Genomic DNA, 23953 nt, shown 5'->3' with positions numbered 1-23953 from the left:
AAGTTATAAATATAGTTTAGAATTTAATGAGTGAAACCTAACCCCTACTTGGCTATCAAGATATGTTATAACTAGGCCACTAGCAAGAAAAGGGATTTCATTATATTTGATTGTAGCTAGTTATGTAGGATATCAGATTAATTTGGGATTGGGATTGAGAGAGCATAGTAGAGGGAGATTAGTGTTTTATACTAACATAGAAGGCTACAAGCCTTAGGAAACACTAGAAATAGTGCCTTCTCCTCAGTAGTTTCTTTATTTCCATTGCAGAGAGATAAAAAATAGAGCACCCTCATATTCTAGTTGGGTTCTCTCCTGGAAGGGTTTATTAGAGAATATTTTGTGTTCATTGTGCGTGCGATCGCATTTTATTGTTTTAAATTTTCTATTTTTTTATCTACTACATATACATGAGTATAAAAACAAGAATTGAAAATTTTAGAATCTAATAAAAAATTTCCTCGCAATATACATTTTACTCTTTATCAATTTGTTGTGATGAACTATCTAATGGAATATTCACAATAGTTTACAGATCATATTGGTACCAAAGAATGTTTTCTTATGGGAACTTTGTTGGATGTTGCATGGGATATAGAAATAAGTTTTAAGTATGAAGTTGTAAAACCCCATCCATAGGTAATGATTATGTTCAAAGTAACCTGAATATTCTGAATAGATGAGATTTACATGGTTAGGAGAGAAAGTCATGGATATAAAACATAATGTGAACATGCTCATGCTACTCCTAAATGACAATTTTAGGTTTATTGGAGGACACAAAGGTTCCAACTTAAGAGGTCAAATAGGAAGTAAAATTAGGGGATGAACAAGATCCTGAGAAGGGATTGAGTAAAGAGACAAAAAGGGGAAACCAATATCAAGTATCAAGAATTAATCACATGTCCTATTTAATATGGAAGAAAAGATAGACCTAAAGTCATATGAAGGTGAGTTTGATGATATAAAATCAAATAATTGGTTGTGGTAGCTAGAATTTTACTTTAGGGTTAAACATGTAGATGAGGAAAAAAATTATCATTTTCTACATTGAAACTAGAGGATCATGTACTAGCCTTGTGGGAAAGCCATATACAGACACTAAGGATGGAGTTTTCCCCCTAGTAACAAAGTGGGAGGACTTTAAACCCATCATAAATCGCCAATCATACCCTATTGAGTATGTAGATGACCATCGGATCCAATAGCACTACTTCAAGAAGAGCTAGGGGTAGAGTGTGTATGAGTGCACCACTCAATTGAAAAAGATGGCCATCATGCTTGAAGTCTCTTGAAAGAGATTAAATCTAATGCTTGAGTATTTATCAAGTGTTCACAACCATATATGAAAGCAAGTGATTTCATTCAAGCCAAGAACAATGGTTGAGACATATGTATTGGCACACTACATGGAGAACATGGGCCGTAAGAAAGGGTATTCAAGTAGTTTGAAATAGAAAGGGCATGAATAAGTCTTGAAGGAAGGGAAGAGGAAGTGGAAAGAGGGAAAGGTTAAGGATATATTATCTATTGAACAAATGGGGGGATTCACTCAATGAACCTTTGATATATCACATGCATTTGTGACATAGTAAACAATACCCTTAATTTGTCTATATATTAGAAAATACCTCTAAAAATCACATTATTTAACCCCATACCAATATGCACCCAATGCACTATCCCAATTAAAAGAATCCCTTACTTTCATTAGAAATTGTAGGTATCCATTTTTTCATTAACATTTTTTGTACCCCTTTATATCTTTTCATTAACTTTGAACTCCATTTTTTAAGCCTACCAATATAAAATCCCTTTACCCCTTATTATATTCTCAATATATTATGTCATTTTTTCCTCAATAAATATCCCCCAATATGAATGAACGTGGTATGATATTTCTCCCCCAGTGCATCCCCCATGATTGCACATCAATGTAAGGATCTTATTAATCACTTCAATTGTTACAACATTGAGGGACACACTATGGAGAAGTGTTAGAAATTGCATCTAGTGTTGAACCTAAAGAATCCAAGAAGCATGGGAAAATAAGAATCTTCTCACCATAGATTTGTGAAATTGGGTGGAAATTAGTTTTTATGTTGATGAGAAGATTATTTGCACCTTATTCTATAAGGAAATGAATTTGATTAACCTTCATAATCAAGAAGAGAATGAGATTCCCAGCCTCTTCCACCTTAAGTTATAGGTCAAGAAGACCAAGATCAATTCCCTATTCGAATTAGGTTCATAAGATGAAACTATAGAAGTGGGTATAGTCAATAATATTGGATTGAATGTTTGTTATCATCTTAACCCATGTCCATTGGGATGGGTATATAAGGATGAAATTTTCTTTGTAAGAAAATAGTGTCAAGTAAAATTTCTTAAAGTGTTGATTTGGTTGATGAAGTAGAAAGTGATATGCTTCCACCTGATTCATCTGGATTCATGCTTGGGAGTCCCTACATGTATATATAAAATTCAATATTCATGAAGAGAGAAAACTAGTACCACATCCTCTTGGATGGAAAATCATTCATCATCAAAGTACATAATGGGAAGTCGAATATTTCATTTGTAAGTAACAACCAAGCTAAAAAATTGATGTGTTCTAGAAATAAATATATTCGACTATTGAGAGAAAGTTAGTTTTGTTTGGATTCAATAACAGAAAAGGAAATGCTAAAGGGTGTACTAAAAGAATTAGATTTAAACTTGCAGAGTACTTATTGAAATATAGGGGAGTGTTCAAGGAGCACATAAAGATACCAAAAAAGAGGGAAGTGGAGAATGAGATCAAATTGTTGTGACATGCTCCATCTCCAAACATTGGGTTATACTGATAGCCAATTATATAAGTGAAATGAATAAGTAGTTGTATTAGCTACTGGAGTAGGGTGTGATTTGGTCAACTACCTTTCCTTATGGTTCAACCATCATATTGGTGTTAAACAAGGAAGGATCTTGGTAGATGTGCATTGATAACAAATCATTAACATTATATTCAAGAATAGGAACACCCTACCTAGGATTGATGATCTATTACATCAATTGTAAAATGCGAAATACTTCACCAAAACAAACTTAAAACCATGGTATCAACAAGTTCAAGTCAAAGAGAAAGATACTTGGAAGGTTTCCTTCAAAATAATAAAATATTTGTATCAGTGGCTAGTTATGCCATTTGCTATGTGAAATCCACTAGCTAGATTCATGAGATTAATGAATAATATATTATGCCTTTATCTAGAATAATTTTCTATTATTTATTTAGATGATATTCCAATTTTATAGTTCTACATGGGATGAGGATATCTCACACTTGATGCAGGTAATAGAGTCTTTGATGAAGCACCAATGGCTACAGAATCTCAAGGAATGTGTGCATTCATATATTTTTTTGGTGTATTAAGGGTATGCTATTAGAGTATCGAATTAGCAGATATATCCTAGAATGTTGGAGGAAACCATAAAGTGGTATGTGTACAAATGTATTTAAATTCATGAATTTCTTTGGGGAAAAAATTGGATGAATAAATTAATAGCTTCATTTTTAGCAGTAATTGTACCATTCCATCCCATAAAAAAAATATGGAAGACCTTCTAGTTAGGGAAGTGTTCACATAAGGGCTTTGAAAAGCTAAAAATTAAAATCATCGAGGCATTAGTTCTTCCATTAACAAAATTGTAGCATCCCTCAAAGTGGAGATAGAGGGAATTTGGTATGTCATTTGAGTGATCCATGTATTTCCAACTCTGTTTACAATTGCTATTAAAGGCTAGAAATAATAACTCACACCTTTTCTATGGCTATGAAGGGCCCTCACAATGTCAAATCCATAAACCATTTGTGGAGGATTAGACATGATGAACCCCAAATCAAGTACAACACAAACTTTTCTGATATTCATCCTATACATCAAATAAGAGGTAACCCCACCCTCTCACTAATGGAAAACTAGCATATACTAAGTGAGGAAACCAAATCGGCTCCATCAACTTCCTGAGGGATGACTTGTGATCCGTAAACTACTATGGATATTCCACTAGACAATTTGTTACAATATACATGATAAAATTATACTTGAAAATCCATATTCTACACTATGGAGTTTTTATTTCTCTTTATATTTCTGGATCTGTAGATTAACTTTTATTTAGTATGGGTGTGAACTAAAATTTATGTAGAAAAAATAGAACAATGAAATAAAAGCTCACAACCCACATTCGGAAAAAGAAATATGCTAGGAAACCATTTTGGGAGAAAAAACAACCGGAAGGTGAGGCCACCTTGCTCTCTTTCTCTGAATAAAAAATGGTTCGAAGTAAAAATATGTAAGGCTTGTAGCTCGTGGGCTATTGGAGTGCATACATATTTTGTCTGTGGCCTCTCTCTATCCATCTCAACTAATATTCTCGTCTATGGAATAAAATGCACCTGAAAGAATGGAACCCCATTTCCTCCTAGTGGCCTAGTTATAACACAACCCAATAGCCTACCAGTGGTTAGGTTTGACCCTTTCAAATCTTAAGTAGGGTTAAAATATGGACTCTTCTAGAGTCTTCTTCATCATGATCATATTGTTAGCCCAATTTCCATTAACAATGGGGGTTGACGTGGAATCCTCTCGAATTATGGTGACCAAAATAGGAAGGTCAAATTTTTAGTGGCATGACATTTTCAAACATGCATTGTTTCAGGCAACCTTTGCACCATTGCAAAGGTTGTTGTGTGTAGAATAGGAAAACACATGAAACACTAAATCGACAAAGTTTTACCCCTAAAAAATTCTATTTCATCTTTCAAAATTCTCCTCGAAGGTTTCTAACCTTAATTTTCCAAACTGGGTCCCATCAGTGAAAATGGTCTTATGAGTTAATTCCTCCACTCTTTTTAATCTAAAAGAATTGATATGGATGAAGTAATATAATGATCTAATCTAGATCATACCTCATGACTTTTGTGTTAATTTTCATAGGGTTGCATTGTTGTTTGCTTTGATAATTGAATTTCTTCATTAATAAATTAAGTTCACCCCATAACATGATAACATTATTCAAATTTATTTCATTATTCATCACCATATGCAACTATGTAGAAAGAAAAATAAAATCATCATAAATGCATCAAAACATAAAGGAATAAAAGAAGAAAAACATGCACACATAGAGATACCAAGATTGGTCGGAGACCAGGGAAAAACCCATTATGGGGAAAACCCTTGCAAATCTTCTTCTAATAGATTGTCATCAAATGTTTTAGAAAAAGAGAGTATCATGATCCATATCTTCACAACAACTAGGAAAACCATGAAATGAATCTAAACATCAAAACTCTGATTTAGATAAGTGTAATGTATTGTCACTGCATGTAGCCTGTTGTTGAACACTTTTGTCACTGAGTGAAATCTTTGGAAAACTAAAATCTCATCCTGAACTCTCATTCGCAGGGAGGATGAGTTGTGTGAGTGATTATCAGAGATAGGGCTTCTCTTGGTGAACTACAAGATAGTGACTGTGGCAACTTGGTCTCTCCCATACCAATATGTGCGAGCAAATAGGGACCAAACTGACCCATACTCCTAGTTTCTCTCATGAAGACTTTGTGCTAATGACCAAGGACCCAAATTCACTTTCATGAACACTATGTGCTAGTTTCCAAAGTCCTAAATTCTTAGTTTTGTGCCAATGACTTTGAATTAGAAAACCCTAGTTTAGTGTGAGCTTCATCTTGAAGTTTCAAACACTTGAGCGAGCTTCCTCTGTCAGACCTGTTTGAGCCAAGACGAGATAGAAGAGGAGAAGAGAGATTGATGTGTGTTCAAATGATATTGAGGTACCTTCTATTTATAGGTTTCTGTGATGGTCAACTTGACCTGTCCATTGGTACAAGTGCATAGGGTCGACCTGATCTAGAATATTTATATGAATAAAATAATTCATAACTCATTGACTTACACTTGTCCAAATGAGTTGATTGTAAGGTTGATTTTCGTCCTCTCGAAAAGAGGAACCAGATTCCATCAACACCTCCATCAAATACATAGTCCAAAGTGGAATTTGACTAGAGTTTCATATTTTTAACATTTTGAAGGCTTTTGATGCTCAAAAGATTCTATTAATTGAGGTGAGGAAATTTTGCCTCATCTCTGGTGTACCATTTATATTTACTTGGAAATTATTCTTTCAAACCTCATGTTGTCCTTGTATTTTAGTTTCGAAATTTTTTTGTAAAATTGTATCTTTTGTCAATTCTTATTGGGCAACTAATGCCAAATCCTCTATAGAAGGTGGGACTTGTTCCTTTTCCTGATCCAGCATTGAAGAAAAAGAGAGTATCATATTATCCATATTCAAAACTGCGTAAATGAACATTTATTTTGGTAGAGTGATTTTATAGGTGTTATCTCTGACCATTTCTAGTATCTCGAAGGGAACATACCATAGACCCTTGACTTTCTTACTAAGACCCTATAAAATTTCCTTGTTCAATTGAAACCATATTTTTTCTCCCACCTTGAATGACTTCTTTATTTTTTGTTGATCATGTGCAACCTTATATTTTTCCTATGAATTTTTCATTGTCTCTTAAACATGTATATGATTCTATTAATATTTTCTACAAATTTGTATATCCTTAAGGTATTCCTTATAATATCTTCTCTCACTCCTTACTTCCCATAAGAAATATCAAAATTTGAAGGTGGAAAATATTCAAAATGAGTTTCAAATGAGAACTTACCAATGGAATTGTGGAATAATTTGTTATAACAATGTTGTATATATATATATATATATATATATATATATATATATATATATATATATATATATATATATAGCATCCTAGAGCTTTGAATGGTTCTTATGGTATGCCCTCAAAAGATGCACCAAATTCCTCTTCGATACTTTTATCTGCCCATATTTCTCTAGGTGGAATGTTGTAGACCTATTTAACTTTGTGACCATATTCTCTGATAATGTAGTCCAAAATTCAGTAACAAATCTCATGTCTCAATCTGAAACAATGCTCTTCAATATCCCAAGGTGCACCCAAACCTATCCAAAGAACAATTTTGTTTCTTCTTTCCCATTGATGGCCTTTTTACGAAGCAGAAAAACCCAAATATTGTTGAACTTGTCAACTACCATAAATAGATAGTCTTGTCCCTTGTTGGTTGTTGATTAAACTTCTACAAATTCTATAGAAATTCCTTCCCAAGGATGAGTGGGTACTATTAAGTGACGATATTGTGCCTATTTCCTATTACTAGTTTTTCTGATACAACAAAGCATGAATCCTCTTATTAACCTAGCTACCTTTGCTTTCATATTTGTGCAACATACATATCTTTGAGCGTTTTCCATTGTCTTCCCTACAAAAAAGTGCCCTGCAACCTTAGAGGCATGAGCCTTTATAATTAGCTACAATTTTCCAGCTTTAGGAACACATAACTTAACCATCCTATAGAGTACTCCATCCTCGATATGGTAGTCAACTATGATTTCACCATCATACACATGAATCTAGCTCTACAACTATTGTAACACCTCCATGAAGCCTTCATCTTCTAAATATGTATACTTCTATATATCATGTATGGATGACTCCATGTGAATTAGAATTCTCAATTTTTTTTTATCTTTGTTGTGGGTGGCCTTGGAAGCATATTAACCAAGTTATTTGTGCTCTCTTATTATACTTGATCACTAGATCAAACTATTCTACAACCCCATCAACTTGTAGTTCTTTGTCTATTGTGGCTTACTATGGGCATGCAGGTACTGTAATGGTTGGTGATATGTGTGGATTACTATCCCATCTCCTGTCAACTAGTCTTTTCACATAGTCACATCTTTCACTAGTGCATATAACTCCTCGTCATATGTAGGGTAGGTAATAATTACCCCATAAAATGCTTTATAATAGCAACATGCAGGACTTCCTACCTACATCATTACCACTAGCATAATCTACCTATTGGGTAATTTAATTGATAGTTAAATTACATCATCAAATTGTCAAACCAAGGTTCATGTACTTGTGAATTGTATGTGCACAACATATGCTAGGAGATTTATTTTTAGTTAAGAAATTAAATTCTAGTCTATCAAATCAAAATGCAAGTTTTAAATATGATATATAAACGATTTCCAACACCAAGTACATAAACATGTTGTTTCTATAGGACTTATTTAAATCAAAGGGAAATGAACCAAAAATTTAATCTAAGAACACGAATTATGCTACTGAACTGAATTGAAAGACTATTTTAATTGACAGAATTGAAAGACTATTTTAATTGATAGAATTAAAAGACTATTTTAATTGATAGAATTGAAACCAAATCAAAAGTTTATGTTACTTGACTTGAAATAAATATATTCTGCTCTTGACTTGAAATGAAACTATTCTAAGTTCTTTTGGAATTAACTCTACTTGAGAAACGTATTAAAGAAATCTAACTGGAAAGCATAATTGAAATTATATCGAAAGAAGTGATTCGAATGTAGACTACAAATCTTGTAGATTACTAATGTTCTCTTGCTATAGTTAGAGAAAATGTGAACATTATATTGAATATGAGACTAAACAACAATTGTAAGACAATAAACTTAATTAAGAAAATGTTTTTGTTTTTATAATTTTGATTGTGAGCCCTCAACTTCTGCAAACAAACCAATAGTAAGTAAGCTAATCATTGAAAGAACACTATTAACAAATCACATGACAATTGAAAATCAAATGGAACCAACTTCTAAAAAGGAATAAAAAATGAATAATTAAACTAACTTACAACTCTTTAGGCGGCCCTCCTATTGAGCGCAACGTAAATATGAGCTCAAATTAAACTATTCACCAACACATTTGTAACTCAAGTCTGGAACAAAGTATTCTATTAACTAAAAATAAAGTCTTGGATCTCAACAAGTACAAATTTAGAATTCTTGATTGTCCTCCTCTTCTAGATCAGGGTAATATTTATAATGTTCCTAATATTTAACAACTAAAGAAATAAACGTCGAAAGGCAAGTTCACTAAGTGATAGTTAGGTGTTTAAATTGGAATAGAAATCAATTTTCAAATGATTTTATCTTTACATAGAAAATCATGAGAAAGATCTTTGTCTATACATAAGTAATTTGAGATTAGGTGCTTGTTCAATTGATGCCACTCTTTTCCATGCTTTCTTGTTGTTGAAATTATTTTCCTCAAAACCTTGCATGCGAACAAATCATAGTTGACTTGTACTTCGATCAATCTAATCGTTGAGCTTTATGATCTTTTGAGTAATCTAGATAGGTGGATGTCCTTGTCTTCTACATTTGGCATCTATCAATGTAATTTTTTCTTCTTCAAAGTCTCTGGAACCTATCTAACCATGGAATTATTTGCAGAAATTATCATTAGCTACGAAAAGATGAAAAATTCAATAGCCATAGTTGTAAAAACCCTTGTTAAAAATTCACATAAAAAAAATATCAGACTAATGTCATGGGACACTTATTCCAAGCTGAGTGTTTGGAAAAGCATCCTAGTGGGTTTTCATTTGATTTATTATGGCTAAGGAAATTGGCAAAGGAAATGGAAAAGGCTTTGGAAAGGCATGAGACATTAATTGGCATTTTATTTATGAAAATAATTGAATTTAGGAGAAAAGGAAGCTAAAAGGTCACAGGTTGCATGTGAGAAGGAAAAATAAGGAAATTAGTGGTTAATTAAAGAAAATAGAGGCCTCATTGATAGAAAGTATTATGAGGATCAGTTTGTAGCTTTTGGTCAGTCTAACATTTTGTTAGTTCCATTTTGGAGCTCTCTCTCTCTATTCTCTCTCTAACACTTTTGGACACTTACAGATTTCTTGGAGCGCTTTAGTATTGGATCCAGAAAAGAACAGAAGGAAAGAGGAAGAAAACATCAAGCAAGGAAGAACATGATGAAGCAGCTACAGCAAGATTATTTGTAGGTATCAAATTACATATGTGATTTTCTTACTATATTTGGCATGCACTGTACATGAACGTGTGCATTTGGTTCTCATATTATCATTGGCATATGTTTTTGCACATGTGACAAAGTTCTTCAGCGTTGCCTTTCCATTTTTGGATATCCATGGTTTGACGGGGTTCTCATGTTTTGGTTGAGTTGGATTGTCGGATGGCTTCGAAACTAAGTGAGGTGGTCTTTGATAGAAAGAACACATGGTCTAGTGATCTCTAAATCATATTGTGGATTACGGTAAATATTTTCCCTAGTAACCCCTCAACCAGGTTGTGGGTTATGGTAAAGATGATTTTTTTATACCTTGGTGGGCCTAGGAATCCATGACTGGTGAATGGCAAGATATAAGGTAAATGCTAGAGGTGGGTGCACTCGATCAGTACTAGGAATCCTTAGTCAATGAATGGAAAGATATATGGTAAAGCCTGTATGGTGGAGTTCTAGTTAGGCCTAGGGATCCTTGACCATGGTATGGATGGGTGTACAGTCAAACCTGGAGGCTAGGATAGAGGAAATTTCCTCATGGTGTAGGTGGAGAAATCCTATGGCATCAATGTTTATTTAACACCTAGTGATCCAGTGGATATTGCGGTAAATTCCAGTTCTATTGATGAGGGTGAGGTGGTTTATCACCAAGAATCTCTTGTTGATTTCTAGTTATGAGTCCCACATTCATGCTTGGAATATGGCAAGAGGATGATTGGATGAAAGAAATATTTGGTTCATCCAATCTATGGTTGGCTGGTACATTGAAGTCCCAAACATGGTTGGCTTAAGCATTCATTAAGAAGAGTTCCTTCTCCTTGGTATTTGATGTGTAAATATACTTGTTTATATATGGCTTCTATGGTTGTTATGACCCTTTTATTTCTATTGGTTATATTGTGGTTATGAGTATGTTTTGTTATAGTGATGATGTGTGGCTCTCATCATGTTTTTCTTTGTAAATGAAGGAACAATGAACATATGACCTAATATATGATAATGAAGCTAATGTGATAAGGCATCAATTCTTCTTAGCGATTATCAAATAAGTATGATATCCCTATGGTCATATATGTTGTTATGGCTTCTAGAAAGCATATTTGTGACATGATTGACGAAATTCCTGCCATGCCTAGAAGAGGTCTAGTTAAGTCATTAATTGAAAGTTTTCTTTAGTACCTTTATTTTTTATGTTATTTATCATTTATTGAAGTTTTAAGGAATTCTAGGCAGTGGCCTATGTCCTACTACTAAAAAAGTGGCATATAATTTGGGGTTGCTAGCACATAACTGCTTGAAAAGGACCCCACTCACATGGATGTGCTTGTTGTGGGAGCAACTGGAGGGTTGCAGTTGCATGCATGCCCATGTAATGGGAGAAACTAAGGCTCTAAGGTAGTGAATATGAAGTTACCTCATGGGTTGGTAACCTAGAAGCATTGGCTGGCTCCTGAAGGTTTTGTAACATGTGTAGAAGGTTAGATTGGTTATGTTTTGTCAGCTTAACTTCCTTAACTATACATGGGAAGTCGAATTAGATCATAGTAGCCTCTCATCACATGTTTACCCTAGAAGACCAATTAACTTGGGTAAATGTGGGAGGAGGGTGTTAGAGAGTGGTATCAGAAACGGGTTTTGCTCTCTTTGGGGAATGTTTAGTTTCTGTTTTCTTTGGGTGTTATCTCATACCATAGATTGGTATCAGAGCATGGTTCAACACTTAGACTGGATGGGAATAATTTTTTTCATGCATGCAAGTAGGTTATATATGTTCTTGTTATATATGCATCGTAGTGGTCATTATTACAGTTGTGTTTCCATGTAGGAGTTTATGACGTTGTTGTTGGGGTTCTTTAGTCATAAATTCATGTTTGTTGTATATGCATTTGTTATGCATGTCAATATCTATATGCTTTTATGCAAGCATTTTCATGGTTGTGGTTAAGCATGTGGTGGGCTCCAGTATTGTAGCAATAATGCTACAACTCCTGGAGCTTCCTATCTCTAATTTTATCAACCCGGTAGTTCGTAACAAACTTGGAAGCGACGGTGTTGTATGCACAAGTACTAGCTCTTGTCGCAGCTGTCACTTGGTCAGCTGGCACAAGTCCGCTAGGGCTCAAGCCAACTTCTATATGTTCTCAGAAGAAGCTTTCTAAATGATGGACGAAGGCTATCTCAAAGGAAATTAATCTACTTTGCAAAAATGAACTGAAAACCAACCAAAACATGGAAACCCTAGTAAACCCTAATCTGACTAGCTTAACCTCTAGGATGCAATGGGTGGAGTGCAAGTGTCTGGAAATGATGCCATTACTTCTAATGATGTGAAATGCATGAACTTAAACTACTTTGATTGAAAAGAACATGTTTTTGTATTTTTGCTTAAATGGTTGGAGTGATGATGATTTTGTTTCTTATTAGGGTTTGGTTGTGCAGAGGTGGTGCGAAAGGAAGGAAAGCTTGGGAAAGGTCAGGGGGGCTAGGAGAGGTCCCAGGGGATCCTTAGCATCAGTCTACAGAAGTCTACAACGTTCGGATGCTCGGCAACCAAGTTTGCAGGCTTCTACAGGATGTCTGCAGGGGATCCTACAGGAAACTCAGGGATTCTACAGGAAGTCTTCTAACTTCTATTGGATGCTCTACCACGGGAGTTTTAGGTGATGGTGAAGTGATGGAGTGGTATGGGAGGATAGGTAAGGTGGAGATGGAGCTTGTGATGACTCAGGGGCAGAGAAATAGGACAGAGAAAGAGTGCACGAAGTGGTTGGTGGATAGAAGGATGGGATCAACGAAAGGTCAAAAAGATGAAGCTACGTGGGCAATGGAAGAGTTGGAAGGTGAACGAGCTGAAAAGAGGTCGAGTAGGTGACTTGAGGAGAGGTTAAGAAGAAGAAAAAGGAAGTAGAAGGATATGGAGCAGTGTAAATGAAACAAATTACTTATGTCTTGCACCAAAAACGAGAATTCATTAACCTATGCTACCTGTGCTATAAACCTATGAACAGCAATGTAAACTGAGAAAAGAAGCCATGCATGGAGTGAAAATGAAGAAGTATGGTTCAATATCAAAAGTGCATGGATGGATCTTCAATGAAAATGACTATGTTGCAGCTTGCATGGAAGTAAAAGACTGCGTTCTTTTTGGTGGTTGATATGGACTGCACCTCAATCCCTAAACAGAGATGACAGTGAAGACACTAACAACCCTTTTATTGGAGCTCCAGTGGATTACAAACCTCCTATTCTAATCTAAACAACTGAAAGTGAATTAACCATAAACTAGTCCTACGCAATTCTCAATAACCAAATCAAATCAGCAAACTGTATTCTTTGAAATGCATATCAAAACAAGGAAACACAATGCTGGAAAGAAAGGTAAATAACACTACAAGAAGAGGAGATCTATTGCTCTCAGGTTGGGCCCTAACCTGAGAGCTATAGCTCCCTTAAAAACTCAGAATTAGATCCAAATCTGCTTGCCTTTATTCATAATCAAAAGTCTAATGTCATGCCAAAACTGGCTTACAAAACAACAAAAACCGAGCTGTAACTCGTGCTCAGAGATTACAATAGTAATTCCAAAAGTCAAAAAGATTCTAACAAAGGCTACGGCGTTCATATTTATAAAAAATGAGGATCAAGCTGGCTTCCTTGATTCGTGGAGCTTGGCTATTCCAACTGAAAGTCAAACTACTGTAAAACTGATGATCCTGTAGAACGTGTTGGCTGCCTTTAAGCTCGGTGGGGAGAGTTGTTGGAGCTCGGAGTTAAGGTGACAATCACGAGGGAAGTCATTTAAAGCTGTAGACAACCTCCCTATGAACATGCAATGCCACCTTTGTTGTCTCCTTGTCTCCTTTTGCGTGGTCTTTTGCTCTCTTTAATGCCAAGAACCTGAAATCATCATGTATTAGTCACATAGATATAATGCCTGCCCTTCTTCCTACAAACAACACGAATATACTAAGAAATGAATGCATAAGTGGTAAAAGATGAATGGTTGAACAAGGTAAGTAGGCCAATATGAGCCCAAATTGTACCAAAAATTGGGGCTCATCATCACCCCCCAGCTGAAATATTTGCTCATCCTTGAGCAACTTTGCTCTGGCTCCTCGTCCTTGGCCGAGAACTAGAGCCCGGAGCATGCTCTTCCTTTCCTGTTTTTGGTGGCCCTGCCTTTTCTGCCCCTGGTGGTGACGAGGGTGGCGCTTCTTCCCTCTTTTCTGTTTCCTTGAGCCGGGCTTCGGAAGCCGATTGGCCTATTTTTCGTGTCCAGGAAGTTATTTTTGGGCTTCCCCTCTCGGGGGTGGCCGATGGTTTAGAGGGGGTTCTTTCACTGGGTGAAGTAGGGACACCCCCTAAAATGGTTTGGCTGCTGGGTGGAGGCTGCGGCTTGCCCGTGTTTATTCTCTTACTTCTCCTGGCTTCAAAAGGTAGAGGGATCTCCCTCTCTCTCTTCTCCTTCGGCTTTGGAGGTGTACTGAGGGCGGCCAGCGCAGCTGCTGCCTCCCTTTCGAGAATACCGGCCTTCTCCTTCTTGCGTTTTGCTTTCTCAAGGTTCCTTGTAGAGGGCCCCTTCTTTTCAGATTTCGGGCTTCCTGTAGAAGCCCCTTCTTTACCCACTTCCGGGCCTTCTGTAGAAGATCCTTTCTTTACCAATTTTGGGCTTCCTGTGGAAGACCCTGTTTTAGCCACTCTCGGGCTTCCTGTAGAAGCCTCTTTTTTAATGATTTTCGAGCTTCCTGTAGAAGACCCTTTTGCCAATTTCGGGCTTCCTGTAGAAGCCCCTGTCTCTGTTTTCGGGCTTCCTGTAGAAGCCTGTTTCTGCTTTCCTGTAGACACGGGTGTCTCCACCTTTGCTTGCTTAGCTGCATGGGTTTTGCTTTTTGGTTTGGTTGCAGGTGCTGACGAGGTACTTGGGCTGATGTGGACCACCTCAGCTTTGTCCGTTCTGCTCTTCAACCTCTTTTCTCTTGCTGATAAGATGGGTGTGCCACCTTTTTCTTTGTCATCCTTTTCCTCGTGCTCCTTCTTTTGTTCTTTCTTCTGCACTGTGGTCGGGGTCTTCTGGCCTTTTTCTCTCTTTCCCTCGGCCACTGCTTCTTGTTCCTCACTGCTGGAGGAACCACTTTCTTCAGTGAGCATCCTTATGTCTCCATCTCTGGTTAAATTCCTGAATGATTCCCATGAGAGGGGAACCTTATATGAATGAAGTGCATCCTCCACAAGAATTTTGATCAACCCATGGTGGGCGACCTGATCTGGTATGCCTTCTTTTAGCTTTGTAGCACACTCCATCAGAGACTGTAACAGGAAATAAGGAATGCTTAGTTTCTTTTCTACAGGAAGATCAATTCGGTGCCTTAACTCAGTGAGCAACCGAAAGTGATACCCGTACACGATGCTATAACGGCCTTCACAGGTTATATATTTCATGATTTGCAGGCTAACTTCGTTCCATGGTGGCAACAGACTTGTTCTTCGCACCCCATTCTTGTCCTCCGAGAATTCCTCCTCAGGTGGAAAGAATTCTTTCTTGGCCTGCTGGCTCAACTTCCGTTCTTCCTTATCCCACGGCAGACCCATTGGAAGTTCAGTGATTCGACTGATATATTGCGGGGTGAGCTTGAGGCTTAGGCCCCTGAAATTCACTGTGGCCAGTGTCTTGGATTTCGGCCTCAGAGCCTGCAGGAATTCTTCGGCCACTTCATCATCGTAACCCTGCAGCTTATCACAAAAGGATATCCATCGTGCTCGTGTGAAGAGCTCTACCACCCCCTGGTTTTCCCTTAATTTGGCTGAATTAGTGGGTTCTCGTCTAATAAACCCACCCAGCATGATAAAACAATTTTCTTAACCAGAGGTGGTGAATGTGGAAGAGATTTTGGTTTACTGAGATAGAGCGTAGAATGTCATGCATATAACCCACAAACTTATCCCTGAGGAACTTAACACAGTTTAATTACTCGACATCCTGTAGAATGACAGTATAGGCACAGCAGACAACAATTTCACCATTTTCCTATGACCAGACTGTGGATGACAATTCTGCCACCTTTAATAACCAGTTGCATGAAGAGTTCAGGGTTACCTCTTTAATTGGCCACCTTTTTACGTGAGGCACCCGCTTTCCTGTAGAAAACTGCGTTCCAATAGGATGACAACGTTCCTGTAGAATGACAGCGTTCCTGTAGAATGCCGCGCGCGATTTTCGGGAGAGACTGCAGTCGGTTTGCGCCTTGGGTGTGCTTCTCAATCGTTCTGATGGCCAAAGGCTCGGCGTATCATACTGCAGAAGGATCAGGATCGCCGCTCGAGTTCAAACGGTGGTTGATAAATGCATGAGTGCAATCTAGCCGATTAGATTTTGAATTCGGCGGAATTCGTGGCGCGGGGGGTGAGCTGTCCCCGCCGGACCGTTGGGTGACGTCACCCCATCATTCAACTGCGCGTTCACTTGCTGCCGCACCAATTCCCGCAGATCTGTCGCCGCCTCTTGGGTTAAATTCGTTCTCTTCGACGGGATCGTTCTCACGTGCATGCGGCCCATTCTTTTTGTCATGGCCGCCACCCACACATCCAACTAGACCATTAACTGGCCGACGTGGCCGGCCAAATGGCCACACAGCCGCTCAACCAATTCACCTTTACACTTAGCAATCAATCAAAGTAACATTCATGCAGTCTGATGGAAGGAAGGGTCGAGACACTTACCTGCGCGGCTGCACACGATGTTTCGGCTCGTTGGACGCTGATGAGTCGATTTACCTGCTGTTGGCGAACTTACACAGGTCCGGAGGTCCCTGTTCACAAGCTGTCGTCGATGGATGGGATGCTTCAGTTGCATGCGCCCACGTTTCCTCGCATATGGCCTGTGCTGTGAATGGTATCCACTCTAGCAGGCTTAACTGTTACAGGACTCCCGCGGGATGTCTTGGAACAGTTCTTCCTCCTTGGGTGCATGCTGCACGACGATGGATGGCCTCACGATCATGCTCTCGGAGCTTCTGGCTGACTGTGATGAATATGGTGTGAGATCTCTAGCGCTTTTTCCATTTACAATTTGCTTTTTCTCGAGACTCATCGATCTGCTTTGCTGGTGCAGGTAACTTTGTTGCATGTCGACAAGGATGGTGGAGCAAGATAACAACAATGTGCATGGTTGACAATAGTGACATGCATGCGTCCAAACCGATCCTTAGCCGTTAGATCTCTTCATGAAATGAATTCTGGGCCATTCTGGGCTTCTACAGGAAGTTTCCTGTAGAAATACAGAGCTTCCTGTAGAAAGGCTGCGCTTCCTGTAGAGAGTCTGCACCTTCCTGTAGAAACTCTGCATCTTCCTGTAGAAAATCTGCGTCTTCCTGTAGAAGACTCAAGCTGTAATAAAATTGCACATACCTTGGAAAAAATGAGTATTCTTGGAGGGGGTGCTGGTGAGGTGTCCTGACTGCATGATGAGGACCCTTGGCTTTGAGTTGAGAGGCTTCCTCTCCTCCATAGAACACCTGCATGCAATTTTACATAATGAATCTGCTGACCTTGTTTTTTTTCTTTTTCTCTTTTTCTTTTTTCTTTTTCTTTTTTTTTTGAAAGATAACAGGGGCGCCTCAATGAGGTTTTCACCCTTGCCATCTGCCCTGAGCGCCTCGGAGAGGTTTTCACTCAAGGATCTTTTCAAATCTTTATCTTTTTTTTTTTTTTTTGAAAGACAATAGGGGCGCCTCAATGAGGTTTTCACCCCTACCACCTGCCTTGGGCGCCTCAGAAAGGTTTTCACCCAAGGATCTTTATTATTTATTTATTTTTTTTTATTTTTTTTTTAGATTCTTCAGGGTATGCCCAAAGCAGAGGCAGAACCCTTCTCTATGACCAACACTGCCTTCTCCATAGTTTTGATGAACTCTTGTCTTGAGAGAGGCTTCCTGTAGATCTTCAATCGATGCCCATTGACAAGCATGGGGATGGCTTCCTCATCAATGGTCCGAATAAGAACAGATCCATTGTCATGACATTTTTCCATTGAATATGGCCCTAGCTATCTGGTTCTCAGCTTCCCCTTGAAGTCTTTGTATCTGGAGTCATACAACAAAGCCCAATCTCCCGGCTGAAATTGCTTGTCATGGAGATGTTGGTCATGCCACACCTTTCTCTGAAGTTGAATCACTTCCGAGTGAAGGAGGGCCTGCATTCGGTGCTCATCCAGTCCATTCAGCTGCAATAACCTCTCTTGTTGTGCATGGCTGAGATCTAGGTCCAGCTGAGCTGCCATCCTCAAAGTGTTGTATTCAAACTCAATGGACAGCAAAGCTTTCTTCCCATAGACCAGCTCATAAGGTGTGAAGCCGGTGGTGGTCTTCCAAGTGGTGTTGTAAGCCCATGTGGCTTCAACCAGGTGATCTGCCCAGTCCTTTCTGCTGCTGCTCACCACCTTTGTCAAGATCCCTTCTAATGCTCTATTGGTGACTTCCACCTGCCCATTTGCTTGAGGGTGATAGGGGGTGGAAGTCCTATGCTTGATCTTGTGATGAGCTAGTAGATCTTCAACCAGGTTGGATGTGAAATGGCTCCCTTGATCGGTGACCAGCTCTCTTGGATAGCCAAACTTATAGAAGATGTTTTCTCTTAGGAACTCGGCCACCTTTTCTTCTGTTGCTGCTTTGATTGCTTTAGTCTCTGCCCACTTCGTCAAGTAGTCAGTACACACAATGATGTAATACCGTTGCCTCGAAGGAGGGTTGATTGGGCCCACAAAGTCCATACCCCACTTCTCAAATGGCTCAAGAGTCACTTGAGGTTGGAGAGGCATCTCATCCCTTTGGGTCGGTTTCCCCATTCTTTGGCATTGGTCACACTGGCTGACATATCTTCTGACATCTTGATGAAGTGTGGGCCAATAGTAGCCTGCCTGCAGGATTTTGAAGGCAGTTCTCTTTGCTGCAAAATGTCCTCCACAAGGTCCATCATGACAAGTGAGGAGGATATCAAAGACTTCCTCCTCCCTTACACAACGCCTTAAGATCTGATCGGGGCCAAGCTTGAACAGATTGCCCCCGATCCAAGTAAATGAGGCACTTTTTCTGATGATTCTGCTCTTCTCTCTTGAAGATAGGTGCGGAGGGAACTGTGCTGAAACAAGGTAGTTTGCTATATCAGCAAACCATGGAGAGAGTACTGAAATAGCAAACAGATGTTCATCGGGCATCTGGTCATCCACTGTTCCATCCTCATCTGCAGACAAATCCAATCTAGATAAAAAGTCAGCAACAACATTTTCTCTACCTGGTTTGTCAACAATGGTCAAATCAAACTGCTGCAATAAAAGTAACCATCTAATAATACGAGCATTCACATCTGGTTTATTCATTAAATATCTAATTGCAGCATGGTCTGTATGTACAAAGGTTTGGTAGCCAGTAATATAATGTCGGAACTTGTTCAGTGCATGGACCACAGCCAAGAATTCTTTCTCAGTTACAGTGTAATTCAGCTCGGCTTTGGACAAGTTTTTGCTAACAAAGTAAATGGCATATGGAAGTTTTTGCTCAACTTGTCCTAAAGCTACACCTATGGCTTTGTTCGAGGCATCAGTGTGGATGTGGAAAGGTAGGGCCCAGTTTGGACCTCTCAGAATTGGGGCTGACACCAACTTGTCCTTCAATTCATTTAAAGCCCTCTGACAATCGTCAGTCCACTTAAACTCCACATCTTTTGCCAACAGGCCAAACAATGGCGAGGCTAGCTTGCTGAAATCTTTAATGAATCTCTGGTAATATCCTGCTAATCCCAAGAAACTCCGGACATCCCTTACCTTTTGAGGAGGTGGAACCTTCTTGATGAGATCAATTTTGTTAGGATCCACCTGTAACCCTTGGCAAGAAATGGTATGGCCTAGCACGGTCCCTTCAGTCATTAGGAATTCACATTTTTCAGGACTAAGGGACAAGTTCATCTCAATGCATTTGGTTAGGACTTTTCCCAGATTGGACAATGCTTCCTGGAAGTTGGCCCCATAAGGAGTAAAGTCATCCATATAGATTTCCACTGCATCATGGACCAGCTCCGAGAAGATGCTCAAGACAGCTCTCTGGAAGGTAGCAGGAGCATTGCATAGCCCAAAGGGAAGAACTCGGTAGGCAAAGGTACCCCAAGGACAAGTGAAGGTGGTCTTATCTTGGTCTTCCGGGCTGATTTGGATTTGGTTGTACCCGCTAAACCCATCCAGGAAAGAGAAGAACTTCTTTCCTGCCAGTCCATCCAACACTTGATCTATGAAAGGTAGAGGGAAATGGTCTTTCTTGGTAGCTTTGTTCAGTTCTTGGTAGTCCACACAGATTTTCCATTTCCCATTTTTCTTGGGAACCAACACCAGAGGGGACACCCATTCACTATCTGAGATGGGGTAGATGAATCCGGCATCCAACAGTTTTTGCAATTCTTCCTTGACAATGTCCTTAAGAGCTGGATTCATTCTCCTCTGGGGTTGCCTAACCGGTTTACAATCCTCTTTGATGTATATATGATGGGTATAGACCGAAGGATGGACTCCTTTCATCTCCTTATAGCTCCAAGCAAAAGCATCTAGGTGGCTGGCCAACAGGCTACATAGCTCCTTTTCCTGGGAAGGAGATAGGGAGGAGCTGATCTTCAATGCTCTCTCAGGGCCGAACTCCACATTCTTGACTCTGGGAGTAACAGGGTTGGTTGTACAAAGATCCACTAAGGTGCTAGCTTGGGCATCCTCCACCAATTTTTCTAAGGGTAGTTTACTGGAAGGTGGATTCTGGATCAAGGTCTCGATCAAGTCATCCTCGGTTGGGGGGTCTCTTCTAGTGGTATCTAAGGTGCACAGAGGTGCTGAGTACACCTCGTCTTCCTCTCCTTCTTCCAACCAGAGTGGTAAGTCATGCTCTAAGGAGGGTTGGGCAGGAGGGTATAGGACTAGCTGCTTGGACATGGGACCATTTTTGATGGTCATGTTTCCTACACGACAACTTATGTAAGCATCTGCAGTAGCTAACCAAGGCCTTCCCAAAATGAGAGGATATCCAGTAAGCTTTGCCTTTGGTTGCAGAACCAGGAAGTCTGCAGGGTATTCCCAAGAGTCAATAGAGACCAAGACATCCTCCACAATCCCTTCGGGAGTCACGGTGGAGCGATCTGCTAGTTGCAGTACTTTCGAGGTCTTCCTCAAGGAACCCTGAAGATTAAGCTTGAGCATGGTATCCCTGGTCATCACATTAATGGCAGCCCCCAGATCAATCAAGGTGTGAGGTATGATGGTGCCATTGATGTGTACATCTACTACAGGACTTCCAGGATCTAGGTACTTTGGGCAGATGACTTGTCCTAGCATAAGGTCAGACAGTTGTCCTATGACATTAATGGTTGAAGCATCTTTCTTCCGCCTGCCTGGGTGTTTGAAGCACTTTTCCTTAACCAGTTTGTTGTATATTGGCACATCCTTGATGGCTTGGAGAAGTGGTATTTTCACACACAACTGCTTGAGCTCACCCAGAAGCTCATCCTCCTCTGGGTTGGGTTGTGTGGTGGCTGTTAGTCTCTCAGGAAAGGGTGGAATAGCCTTTGGTTCACTTTCCTGTTTATCTTCCTCATCCTCTGGGGGAGGAGGTTGGTGATCTGGTAGAGTCTTTCCAGATCGAAGATTGATCTCCTGGATCTCCACAGCATAGGTAGGGCATGAGGTTTCCCCAGTGTATACCTGCTGAGCCTGTCTGTTGTTGGGGTTCGGGTTCGGTTGAGCAGGCATTTGAGGTTGCCTTGGAGGAGCAGGAGGTAAAGGCTGAGGTTGAACTGGTGGTGGAGGCAAAATGGCAGGAGGAGTGTTGTATTGGGGCCTCCACCCCGACTGAGGTGCATTCCACTGAGGCTGAGGCTGGGCATGCGAATGGTATGAATGAGAAGTAGGTTGAGTAGGGTACTGAGGTGGATAAGACCATGGCGGAGGCATGGACCAGGAAGGATGAGCAGGGGGACCCCAGGAAGGCATAGGAGTCGATTGGTTGGGGCTGTAATAAGCTTGAGGTGCCCCTTGCATTCCCTACGGATAGGGTCTAGATCCTTGTGGCCTCCTTTGGTTGAGGTAATAGAGAGGTTCAGTGGGAGCTTCTGTCCCTTGGTACATGGCTTTAAACCCAGGTAAGGTTGGACACTGATTTGTGGGATGGTCCTCCTCACAAACGAAACACACTTCAACCGAATGCAATGGGCATTCGTTCTTAGGGTGTCTCCTTGTGCACCTAGGGCAGAAGACAGCCAAGGCTCTCTCAGCTTCTTCTTTCTTCTGCTGGATCCTGAATGTGTCCATCTGCATGGCAATGGTCTGTCTCACCTCACTCTTGAGATCTTCTAATTGATTTGCAAGCTCATGTTTGGAGAAAGGGACACTAGTTGAGGGGAGGTTTCCTCTACCTCGTTTCCGAGCTGCCCTGGAGTGGTTTCTAAACACAGTTTTGATGTCCTCATAAGGCAGTTGGTAAATGTCCCCCCCAGCTAACATGTGAAGGGTATCTACGAGGTCTTCAGGGACTCCTCGGAGCAGGACCAACTTGAGGGATTCAGGGTCAAGTGTGCACCTGGCCCGCTTATAGCTAAGTTGGAACCTCTCCTCATAATCCTCTAGGGACTCATCATTTCCCATGGTCATCCGAAAGATTTCCCCCTTGGTTTCCTTGGACCTACAGTAATCCCTGTACTTGGTATTGAAAGCTTGCTGCATCTGAGCCCAAGTGGTGATACTATTCCCAGGTAAACCCATGAACCAGCGCAATGCTGCATCCTTAAGAGTTGAAGGGAAGAGTTTCAGCTTTTGCTCATCTTCAGTATAGTCATAGGTTCTACAAAGGACAGCAAACTCAAACAGGAAGGTATCAGGATCTTCAGTAGTCATTCCATGGAAGTGAGGTAAGGCGGAGGGGCTAATGTTCTTCATTTTCATCTCTCCATTGTTCTCTCGATGGGGAAGGCACCTTCTATTCTCTCATCTTCTCTTCTATTGTCAGCCATAGCTTCAGATGGAGTGGTCTCTAACTCTTCTTCTTCTATAGGATCTTTGTCTATCTCAGGATGTTCACCTATAGGTTCTTCTGGGTCACTGTCACCAAAGAAGAGAGAAGGGTGACTCAGTGATGTGGTGGGGGTGTTTGGTAGGAATTTGCCTGATCTATCTCGGTTCCTACGAGGCATGAAATGGAAAAGGCTTTCTTTTTCTTTTGATTGTTTTTGCTTTTTTCTTTGGTACCTGCAAAACTGAAACAGATTGATCTACAACTAACTATAAAAGATGCAGAATTAAACTGAAAGCAAGAAAGAACTAATCTACTGTGCTCAAATGAAATTGCAAGAATGGAAATGCTAGTCTACGCTTGCAGAAAGGAAATGCTAGTCTAGGAAAGCAGGAAATGCTAATCTATGAAAGCAGGAAATGCTAATCTATGAAAGCAGGAAATGCTAATCTATGAAAGCAGGAAATGCTAATCTATGAAAGCAGGAAATCCTAATCTATGAAAGCAGGCAATGTCTATGCTACTTTTGCAGAATGGAAATGAAATAAACTACTGAGCAGAAGGTAAGAGTAAGAAAATAGAAGAAAAGCAACAATTACTAATACTCTGACGCTTCCCCGGCAACGGCGCCAAAAAGATGGTGGGCTCCGGTATTGTAGCAATAATGCTACAACTCCTGGAGCTTCCTATCTCTAATTTTATCAACCCGGTAGTTCGTAACAAACTTGGAAGCGACGGTGCTGTATGCACAAGTACTAGCTCTTGTCGTAGCTGTCACTTGGTCAGCTGGCACAAGTCCGCTAGGGCTCAAGCCAACTTCTATATGTTCTCAGAAGAAGCTCTCTAAATGATGGACGAAGGCTATCTCAAAGGAAATTAATCTACTTTGCAAAAATGAACTGAAAACCAACCAAAACATGGAAACCCTAGTAAA

At 39.8% G+C, this 23953-nt stretch overlaps 1 protein-coding gene across 1 annotated transcript in view; it reads right to left on the bottom strand.

Annotated features, from left to right (window-relative positions):
* Positions 1 to 23953, bottom strand: part of LOC149202680 (E3 ubiquitin-protein ligase KEG-like) — a 73812-nt gene that overhangs the window by 5436 nt on the left and 44423 nt on the right. The window contains exon 2 of the mRNA XM_089401667.1: positions 16763 to 16871. Within this exon, the coding sequence (XP_089257793.1) occupies positions 16763 to 16871 (109 nt within the window). The remainder of the gene's footprint in view (positions 1 to 16762; positions 16872 to 23953) is intronic.

This window comes from Pinus tabuliformis, chromosome 2_1 (genome assembly GCF_031772625.1).
Source record: "Pinus tabuliformis cultivar Carrire ecotype Pingquan chromosome 2_1, CPIR1, whole genome shotgun sequence".
NCBI classification, from domain to species: domain Eukaryota; kingdom Viridiplantae; phylum Streptophyta; class Pinopsida; order Pinales; family Pinaceae; genus Pinus; species Pinus tabuliformis.
This window is presented reverse-complemented; position numbering and strand designations above follow the sequence as displayed.